Source organism: Temnothorax longispinosus, chromosome 5 (genome assembly GCF_030848805.1).
Source record: "Temnothorax longispinosus isolate EJ_2023e chromosome 5, Tlon_JGU_v1, whole genome shotgun sequence".
Lineage (NCBI taxonomy): Eukaryota > Metazoa > Arthropoda > Insecta > Hymenoptera > Formicidae > Temnothorax > Temnothorax longispinosus.
Window position 1 is genome coordinate 1,871,761 of NC_092362.1, and position 10,785 is coordinate 1,882,545.

Consider the following 10,785-nt stretch of genomic DNA (forward strand, 5'->3'; position numbering starts at 1 on the left):
AATACGCGATTCTCTCTCTGACAGTTCAATTATTAATAAATCATAATCACAATCCCTCAAATATATACAATTTAACTTTGAGTAATTTTACACAAACGGCAACTTTTTAAAGACTTCAGAAATAACGTTTCTGAAACGCGAGATTACTTCGATGAGGCTAATACAAATCGTCGAGTTGCATCGGAAAGTTTCACAGAAGGAGTCCTGCGCGACTCGCAATTCAGCATCAATCCTTACAATTATTGCTTTATTCCAGTTGATAATAACATTAAAATATTTCCATAGAGACATTTCTATCGCATCTCTATCATCGGACCGAAAGCTGCTCCATCGGAGGAGACAAACGCGTTATTCATCTCGTTATGCACTTTAGCATAGACCGCAACCAGGAGATGCGCTTGCTATCTTACGGCCGTGGGCGCGTTGGATCGCTTGGGTGCGAGTAATAAGATGTCAGCACCAGTGTCACGTTGGCGATATCCTTTGAATGACGTTCCGCTTATCATTCGATTTGATAGAGAAATAGTAGGGGAGCATTGCCATTGACATACGAATAAGCTCAGTTATCCCGCGTTTATTCGTGCTAACTAGAGCGCTCCCAGCGCGTGGGTGATTTCCGAGCTACCCGGTAGACGAGACTCGAGGATCGCGATCCAGTAGGAATCGCGGCCCGGAAGTCCCTTCTGCGTCCACGAGTCTAAGGTCAAGGTGAGAAACCATCGTCGATTCGTATCCTTTTTTTTTTAATATTAGAAAAGTATTTTATGTATTTTACCAATATGCTTCCGCGACATTTGCCGCAAAAATTAAAAACATTTGGAAAGTGTGCTTTAAGGAAAGAGAGAGAGAGAGAGAAAGAGAGATTTAAAATTTAATTTTACACAACTTTTATCCTGTGAGATAACAAATAACACGGGATAACAATAACATGAGAATTAAAGAATTTGTATTTGTTTCCAAATTTAGAGATAACAAGAATTTGTATAAGAAATTTATGCACCGTAAACAAAAGATAATATGTATGCACATAAAAGATACGCTATGTAAATAATCGAGATAACGCATATTTTAAAATGAGCTAGAGATAATTTTATAAAAATATTACTAACTTAATAATATCTTTAATATAAATAGCAATTTGAAATTTAAATAATTGCCTTAAATTCAATTTTATGAATATGTAATTTGTATTTTTTCTTAAATAAATAAATCGTAAAATTCAACAATGTAATTTATAATTTTAACGCGTTGTTTTACAGAATCTTTGTAAGCGACAAAAACGGAAACGCTGATCGATTAAGTCTTCGAATTAGCGTCTCCGACTGCACGACTCGTGCTTAAGATAAATTGCAATTACGTAAGCTTATATCTCAGGTAAATTGAGACTGAAAATAACAGTGTTGTGAATAAATCTCAACCAACAAATAAAATAAAATAAAAAATCAATTACTGAAAGTTGTATTAACAAAATAATTAGCTCCTTAATATAATATAATATGTAGCTCTTATATAATATAATAATTTAATTTAATATAATATGTAGCTTTTTAATATAATAATTTACAACCAAATATTTCTAAAACGTTTACTCAAACATTAACAAAGAATTCTATAAATCAAACTCATGAAAAAATAGTACGTATATAGATTAGCAAATTTTGTGTATTTTACATTTTTTTCATGAATTGAAGGCATATCGAATAAATTTCTCATAATCTTTTTCTTTATTCGAAAGTTTAGGAACATATAAAAAGTTTTTTTTATGTATATGTGCTGGTCTTATTATTAAAAATTAATTTAACGAGTATTTCATTGACGAATGTTGTTGGCACAGAAGAATTACATGCCAGATTTATTCGAATGATTTATTGGCGTGATAAGCTTAATTAGATTTGTAGATTAGATTGTTGCATACTGTAAATATACTCAGATCTTCGTTATTGCGAGTATAAAAAATTCTCTTATTTATTTCTTCAATCTTTTTAATCAGGTTAACAAATAAGTTTAATACGCTATTATACCTAATTAATTTATTAAATTTATTAAATTTATACTCCTATGGATTTACAAGAAATTGGTAGTGTATAATTAAATATCTAGTTTACGAAGACACAATAAAAAGTATTTACAATCTTAATAATAATACATATTATTATTAAATACGTGAAATTATAATTGCAAAAAATAGGATAAATTAAGCTTAAAATTTTGATATATGCATTATCGTTTATCCTTTCACTCGCTTTCGGTTTATTGCATTGTACACGCGCTAGTCGGATTAAGTCGACGTCTTCAGATTCAAAAAGTGAGTTGCGTAACGGATGCGTTTGCGTACATACAAGAGACGTCATTGTTACCATCATTATGCTATGCTGAGGTATCTGCCAAGTGTGAGCAACGTGCGAGATTTATTATCTCTATTAACGTATTAATAATTACGCGACTTATGATGAAAGATAATGGACTTATCGCGTCCTGCATTGCACGTACATGTCGCATGTTCATCAAATTCTCACGCTGCAATGTAGGAGCACTATAGAAATTGAATGCATCTGCAGTCATCGACCACGAGCAACTTGAAAACGTGCGTTTGTGGCCTCGTAATCCCATTTTTATACTCCATTCAATATATGTAATATCGTTTTGTATCTACTTCAACACGTCTAGACCATTTATGATCGAGAATGCAAGTCATTGTCATCGATTCCCGTTGTTATCATAATGACGACGCATTATTTTTCCTTAAGTGTTGTATTTCATATAGCGCATTGACTTAATTAGCATCGTCGGGACGCTTTTATCGCAGAACTTAATTCTCCAGAACGCGCTGAAGTGGATGCAAAACATTGGCGATCTGGCAAGGCTAGCAGAAATCGTTCGCAACAAAAGCTATCGAGAATTTTAATACGATACGATTGTCAATGCTGTAACCGTGTAGTATATTTCAATTACCGCATCTGTATTGTTATAAATAAATCTCTATGCTCATATTAATTTTGCTTTATAACAACGTTTATAACATCAGAGTCTCAGCTTATTGAATCATATCAAACTTGGAAGTCTGAAGATATCAGTAGAAATAAAGATAATAAATATAAAAAGATATAAATAAGATATACCTGCGAAGGTTTGCAAACACTATAAAAACTGATGTTATAAATTATTGCAATCACTATGTTTATGTTTGGAAGTTTGTGGACTTTAATGATATAGGTGTAAATTAATTTAGATTTAAAAAGAAGGACAGATTCCGCTAATCAATCTTTTTAGAGGCTACCGGAGGCTATCGGAGGCTATGAGTAAAGATTGTGGAATATGTGGGATTTATCCCAGATGGTTGCGAAATCGTGCCACCCCGAAGAATTTCATCGCGGTGTACGGTTTACTGGGCACCGTCCAGGCGATGGCCTTTATCTACATCGTCGTCACCCTGACAACTCTGGAGAAGAGATTCAAGATACCTAGCCGTACGACTGGTGAGTCTCATTTTCGTAATCACACATAATATAACTTCACGACGAGAGGCGACTGTACTTCATTTTATATATGTATATTGACGAAGGTACACATCGGTTTACGGGTACGAATCTACGCGGCTTTGCGATCGGAACTCTGTATGGCGATCAACTAGTCTCGGTATGGCGATCAACTAGTCTCTCGGCGCTTAAATGTCTGTTTAGAGAAAAATCCCAGACGTGAAGTAAATTATTCATATATATATATGTATACTCGACACCGCGCTTTATCTCGACACGGCAGAACTTTAAACGTCATCTCGTCTTAATCGCCTTCAACCTCGGATCCCATTGCCGGCAAAGCCGAGCAGCCGAGCATCCGCGGGTATACTCGCGTATAAGTACTCGTACTTGCACACGTACGAATCGCGCGTTTCCGTGTGCGTCTATCTAGTAGGTAAGTAGTGTGTCGCAATCATAGAAGTGACAAATCTGTCGTACAACGAGCACTATATATGCGTTGAAGAGCGAAGACACGCGGATATGCATTATATGATTTTGTAGTCGGCCGCAATACTCGAAATATTAACGCGTTTCGTAGAGAAGCATTCATATAATTCCAGAATAAACGTGATATTTATAAAATTAATTTAATAAATGAAGTAATACGGTATATCCTTTTTATTTTTAAAATCTGACACATATATACATACACATACAACATTTTAATATTTCTTCATGAGATCAGAAGAGGATTATTTATGAGTGATATTCACATACTGAAGCGAAACGATAAGGTAATCCTTTGTTTGCAATATTGTACACGATAAACAGAAATGAGCATGCCACTTGTGTTAAGTCCATTATGTTGGTTAAATATTTTCGTTTAATTTAATAAAAATTATTTTTTTGTCTAAAAATCTGAAACCTTTTTCCAACGCATTTATATAATATAATGTAATAACTAACATTTTTTACTACATTTAACATTTATTTTGCACTTGCTTTGGATATCAATTGTATTGATTTTCGTTAAATGGATAAATATATATTATAGTCATATACAGAGTCACAATTAAATGTAAATTAAGAAAAATTTTATTTTATATTGAAGAAACAAAAAATTTCATGTAACTATCCAATTCTGTTACATAGCAGAAAATTGCCAAAATGCGAAACAACTAGAATAAAAAAAAAGTGCATCGAAGGGCTAAGTAAGTTTATCACGTGTCCGTGTAACTTTCTTATTATCATAGGGTTGATCCTTTCGGGCAACGAGATCTCTCAGATCTTGTCTCTGATCTTGACCTACTACGGAGGATCCAGTCATCGGCCAAGATGGATCGCGGTTGGGGTCGGCTTGAGCGCATTGTCCTGTCTCATTTTGGCACTGCCGCACTTCATATACGGTCCTGGAAAGGACGCTTTGGCATTGACGAAGGAATATCTGGATCAGACCTTGTTGAATATGACAACCGTCCCGGAGAACTTCGCGATTTGTCCGCGTACGGACCAGCCAGAACTTTGCGATGCCGAAACTAAGTTGAGCGTTAGTTACCTCCCTCTACTGTTGATTTTTATATCTCAATTTGTTCTTGGTATCGGAACTACTCTTTATTACGGTTTGGGACAGACGTATTTAGACGACAATACGAAGAAGAAAAATACGCCTATGCTCTTAGGTGAGCATCGATTAATAAACTCTATGTTATTTTGATAATATTGACAGATTTGAGCTAGCAAAAATGCATCATAATCAAGATCTAAATTTATCTTTCCTTATAAACATAAAAAGTTAAAGCGCTTCTTGCCATCACGTTGTAATAACTATAAATCGTTTTTCTTAGCAAGTCTGATAAGTATTGCGGTATCTTAAGAGCGTGAATTCAAGATAAGATCTTGCCAAACGCCCCCTGTTATACTTGGAATGGAATATTTCGATAATTTTATCTGATTTTTACAATTGTGCGTACTTACACAATTACGTTTTTAGTAATAAAATTTTTTAGACTATGCAATTTTCTGCAATGTTGTAATTGTTGCATTACTGCCATGAATTAAAGAAGGATTTAACAGCAATAAATTCCAATTCTATTTGTAAGGTTTTACGTTCGCTTTACGTACCGTGGGTCCAGCGATTGGATTTCTATTGGGCTACGCCTGTCTGAGTTTATACATAGACCCAAAACTTCATCCCGTTATTACGACGAAAGATCCGCGATGGTTAGGCGCATGGTGGCTCGGATGGATCATTCTTGGCGTTACGATGGCTATGTTTGCCGTTTTGATCGCTATGTTTCCACGTGATCTTCCTACATCAAAAGATATTTCTAAACCGGTAATTCACATTGAACGTTATAAGATTATTATAATTAAGAAGATATTTTATTATATGAATGACATAAAAAACATTTCTTTTCTCTTTAAAAAACAAACTTAAAATATAATATTAATCAATATCTTTTAGTTCTTAGTAATTAAATTAGAAATAAATAATAAAACGAAATTAATACACATATAATTTTTATCTATAGCAAAAAATATATAATTTTACATATGTATTTATTTATCTGTATAAAAGTAGTGGTTTTTTATGAAAAGACCAACCGATATAAATTTCTAGAAAACATTAGTTTATAAAGTCATAAAAAGATGAATATGTAGATGACTCGCGGAGAATTACAAGTTTCTATAAATTAATTAATTAAAAATATTGTTTCAGGATGGCGAAATACCTTTGAAGTTAGATTTAGTGCTGCAGCAGAAGCCTCCGTTACAGATGGAACCTACCAACCAAGTACCCGTGGAAACTGAGTACATACCGACAATCCGTGAATTTCCAAAAGCCATGAAACGGCTGTTAACGAACTGGCTGTTGACCTGCAACAATTTAAGCGCCGTATTTTACATTCTTGGCGCTTCTGCCTATATCACGTTCTTGGCGAAGTATCTCGAAATCCAATACAGTACATCCGCGGCTGGCGGTACCGTGATAACAGGTACACGTATATTAATCTACAAGAATGTATTTTAGTTACTCCATGTGTTATCTTTAAAATATTTCACACGATAACATTAATTTGCTATCAGGAGCGCTTTCATACGATTTTCCTGCTGACAAATAAAATCAATTTTTTGTGTCGAAAGAGAAATGTTTTTGTCATTTAACAATACTGATATACTTGTAATACATGTTGCTTTGCTCTGATTCACAGGCCCTATATCGCTAGTTGGTATAGTATTAGGATTCCTGTTATCGGGATTAGTAATTAGCAAATTTAAACCTGGTCCCAGACCGCTTCTCGCGTGGAACGTACTCGTCGGTATTATCTTCGTCGTGGGACAAATTTTATACATATTTCTTGGCTGCACGAACTCCGGAATCCGTGGTATAGACTTGAAGACTATGGAGTGAGTATCTTTAGAATTTTTTTTTTTTTTTTAACAAAAATTACACAAATCAACATCTCGCTTAATCGCTAATATTACGATCCGATGTAAAATTTTTATTCGTTTGCAGAATGAATTTGACAGCTGATTGCAACGCCGATTGCAATTGTGCGGGCGTCAAATATTCCCCGGTCTGCCACGAGGCGTCAATGACAACTTTCTTCTCCGCCTGTCACGCGGGATGTCGAACGATCCTGGACGACAAACAGTTCGGGAACTGCAGTTGTCTAACGTTGAACGAGCCAAGCCGTATCGGAGGCCACTTTGATTACTTTAGCTCCAGTAGGGCTTTCATTTCGGAACAGCAGATGCGTCCGCCTGACTCGCAGGCACTGCCGCCGATCTCCGATACGGTCAAAGCCGGTCCGTGCGCCAGCGACTGCAAACGGCCGTATTTGCTCTTCGTATTGCTCAACTGCGTGATCAATACGCTGGGCTGTTCCGGGAAAATCGGTAACGTTCTGGTGAACTACAGGAGCGTCGAGAAGAGGGACAAGAGTCTCTCCCAGGGCGTCACGTTGATGATCGTCTCGCTGCTGGCTCTAATTCCGGGGCCGATTATTTATGGGGCTATCATCGACTCGACTTGCCTAATATGGGAGGAATCCTGTGGGACTAGAGGAAACTGCTGGTTCTATCACAGGGATAATTTTCGATTCTTGGTGAACATCTCGGCGGCCGGTGGGTATCGTCGAGTTTAACGACCTATATGTTTTAGCTAGCTGCATCTGTTTGCTCGCCAACTGAGATTAGATAAAGAAAAAGAAGAAAAAAAATCGCAGCAGATAAGAATAAGTTTATCGGACAATGGATAAAATAATTTTACTGATCGATTACTCATTCGAATGACCCGTTTGATTTCGTCGACTCGTTTATAAAGAAGCATATTGTTTCGTCATGTTACAGGATTTACCGTGATAGGGGTATTATTCGACGCTATAGTTTGTTATCTCGGCAAAGATTTGGATCTATATGGCGCCGCGGAGACTGACAAGAGGCGCGAGTTCGTGAGGGAAGATGGTGCCGCGATTGATAATGCAGACAAGAAGAATGAAGTTAATGGGAATTTAAATCAGAGGACAGAGCACAGTCGTCTATAACGCTGCCTGTCCGATAAATGGACAAATCCGATAAGATTTGTGGAATTGCTCTAGGTACCTGAAAATTTCCGGATCTTTCGTGACTGACGCCGAACATTCCGATAGTACAATGATTCTATAATATTAGCGACATGAACTAATCATGTAAATAATGTTAATATAATGCACCCTTGTTTGTTAAACTCTCAAGCTTCTAAACGCTCGGAATCGAAAGCTGGGAGCTATCGTTGTTACACAATTTCATTTGTTATACCTTTATTTCCGAATCATACTCATTCTTATTTCTTTGTAAATAAATTACGCTTATTTTTTGTTAACACGTTATTACCCTCACGCTTCATCACGTTTTATTCCACATTTGACAATTTTTTTATTTTTATTTTCTATTAGCTAAGATTATATCGAAACCTTTCTTTCAAAATGCATAAAAAAATTTTATAAAAATTATTTATACATTAATTATTATTTCCATTTCCGCAATTTTCGGCCAAGTAAAATTGAACGATTCGTTGTTCCGATAAGGTATTCACCCTTCATTGCTTTATCGCTCACCGAGTCTCCCGCAAGCGGAATATAACGCGCCGCGAGACGAAAGGGTTTATTCGGGAAACTACATCGTGGATCGGTGGAATCGACCGTGCTCGCGCTCCTCAGTTTTAGAACGAGAGGGGAAGAGCGTCGAGACGGTGGAAGATGGGAGCAAAGTCTCAAGGCTTGTCTTCAGGCCGCCGAAATTCGGGGGTTCGGCGGGGGCATGGGGCATACGGGGCTACTGCCGGACGGAGGGATTACATCCCACGAGGCTGAAGATAAAAAGGGAGTTTTTGTTTGAGAGCCTTTTAATTTTTAAGCCCACCCAACTGAAGCGGGCGGCTTGGCCCGCGTAATGAATTCCGCGACGTTCCCGTGACGTCAGGTCGTCCCTATCGATCGCATCCTTCGGAACACCATTAGAGGATGCGCTTCGGCATTACGATTAAGCGTTCCGCCTTATTCCATCGCAAATAAAGAAAAATGAGGTCTATGAGACGGTTAGCAACGTCTGCCGCACTGACGAGAATGAGGATTCGTTGTTACGTAGTTGATGACGATGAAGTGATTTTAGGATTTATAAAGTGTCGTGATTTTAGAGTTTATAAAACAATTCTTTGTCAATTTTTCATCGTTGTTGAAATAAGTTAATTAAAAAAAAGCGTGTCTTGAAAGAAAATAACTGGAAATATACTTTATATAGCGGACATATAATTTTATAGAAACTTTATTTTTATATTTTTGTGGTAATATCTTTTAAATAAAGTCTATGATCTAAAGTCTTCAAATATAAAAAATATATATATTTAACACATGCAAAATTTTATTATATAAGAACAATAAAAGAAATAGAAGCTATCATTTGTTCGCGCCTCGACCTGGTATTGGGAAGTTTTGCTGTTGTGTGTACATGGTTGCATTGTGCATGACCCTGACCCATCTTTCATATAGACCTCATCAACGTCTTCTAAGTCGAGGTACAGTCCGATCAGACTAGTAGCGAGACTGCCCGATAAAGAAGGACAGAAGCCTGTGATATAGATGACCGGAAACAATCGGTTTACTCACCTACCACCACTTCTGAGCTTAAGAATCGCGCCGCTTTTATTATCGATTATTTTTAATCCACCTCGAGAGTTCCTTTTGAAAAGAACACTCGGATTATAATGTTTCATAATATAGCATCGATATAGCATCTCGATATAGCATCTTTATTTTTTAATTTTTATTATTTTTTTTTTGCGAAAACTTGCAGATGCATGTTAACACGCAACGACACAAACTGGGCAGGCAGGTAGCATAAAGAACTAATCGCGAGTAAAGGCCTCAGAGCTCAGCTCAAGAAAAATACTTGTCCATTACCTCTGCTGTAATAATAATGATACTAATGCAGCTCATCCGGCGTTCCTTCTGCCATTCTACGAATGCTGCGTAATTTACAAACGCAAGTGGGTTGTGCCATTTAAAGCGCCTGACGAAATTTGTCTATGTACTGGTCAAGTAACCTTGTACTTTGTAAGTTAACTTATCATATGCGGTTCAGAGGGATATTACACAAAGAGAAATTGCAACAGAATTGATAGGTGATGTGCAAGAGAGTGTCTCCGAGCATATATATATATAACAAATATATAGTAAATACATTCAGTGAATTATTGACAATTTGTAATGTTTGAACAAGAATAAATCTAACGTAATCAGTCTAACTTAAATTGTTTTGTTATCTTATTTAATTTTACAAATTCTGACTTATTTGCTACCCAGCATATATTAAAGAATTCGTAAGAGCTATATGACTACTTTCTCTTTACAACATTAATTTCTTGTTATCCTTTAATGTAAGTTGTTAATAATCTATAAAACATTAGTATTCAAAGTGAAAGTGCACTCAATATAATATAATTAACGATATTAATGGCATTGGATATTCGTGGATTCGATGTCTCGCAGTTTCTTCAATTTCACCGTCTCCAAAAAAGTAGCAGCCTTCGAATGATATACACGTTTCACTACGTTGCGTAAACATCTCGCCGAGAATCATGCAAATACAGAGTTTATAAATCATGGTGGATTTGGGATTTTTTTCGGCAATAAAAGGCACGTCTTGTCAATCTTAAACTTGGTCAACGTCACGCCGCTTCAAAGTGTCGTAAATCTGACGGTTACATTGCAAAAACGGTTACATTGCAATGAACCTTCCGATGTGTCTTTTACATTTATTTAAAAAAATTTTTAATAATTATATTGAC

The 10,785-nt window shown here is 36.2% G+C and overlaps 1 protein-coding gene across 2 annotated transcripts; it reads left to right on the top strand.

Annotated features, from left to right (window-relative positions):
• Nucleotides 1–549: 549 nt before the first annotated feature.
• On the top strand, nucleotides 550–8,322 carry Oatp33ea (Organic anion transporting polypeptide 33Ea). 2 transcript variants are annotated; one of them, XM_071777592.1, is made up of 8 exons: nucleotides 550–708; nucleotides 3,271–3,476; nucleotides 4,712–5,137; nucleotides 5,558–5,793; nucleotides 6,178–6,454; nucleotides 6,671–6,866; nucleotides 6,976–7,586; nucleotides 7,812–8,322. In XM_071777592.1, exons 2-8 carry the CDS (start codon nucleotides 3,296–3,298, stop codon nucleotides 8,003–8,005), a joined length of 2,121 nt encoding a protein of 706 aa, XP_071633693.1. In that variant the 5' UTR covers nucleotides 550–708; nucleotides 3,271–3,295; the 3' UTR covers nucleotides 8,006–8,322. The 2 variants fall into 2 exon arrangements, with proteins under 2 accessions (XP_071633693.1, XP_071633694.1); XM_071777593.1 differs by lacking the exon at nucleotides 550–708 and adding an exon at nucleotides 3,563–3,636 and having other exon boundaries at nucleotides 3,337–3,476.
• Nucleotides 8,323–10,785: the final 2,463 nt, after the last annotated feature.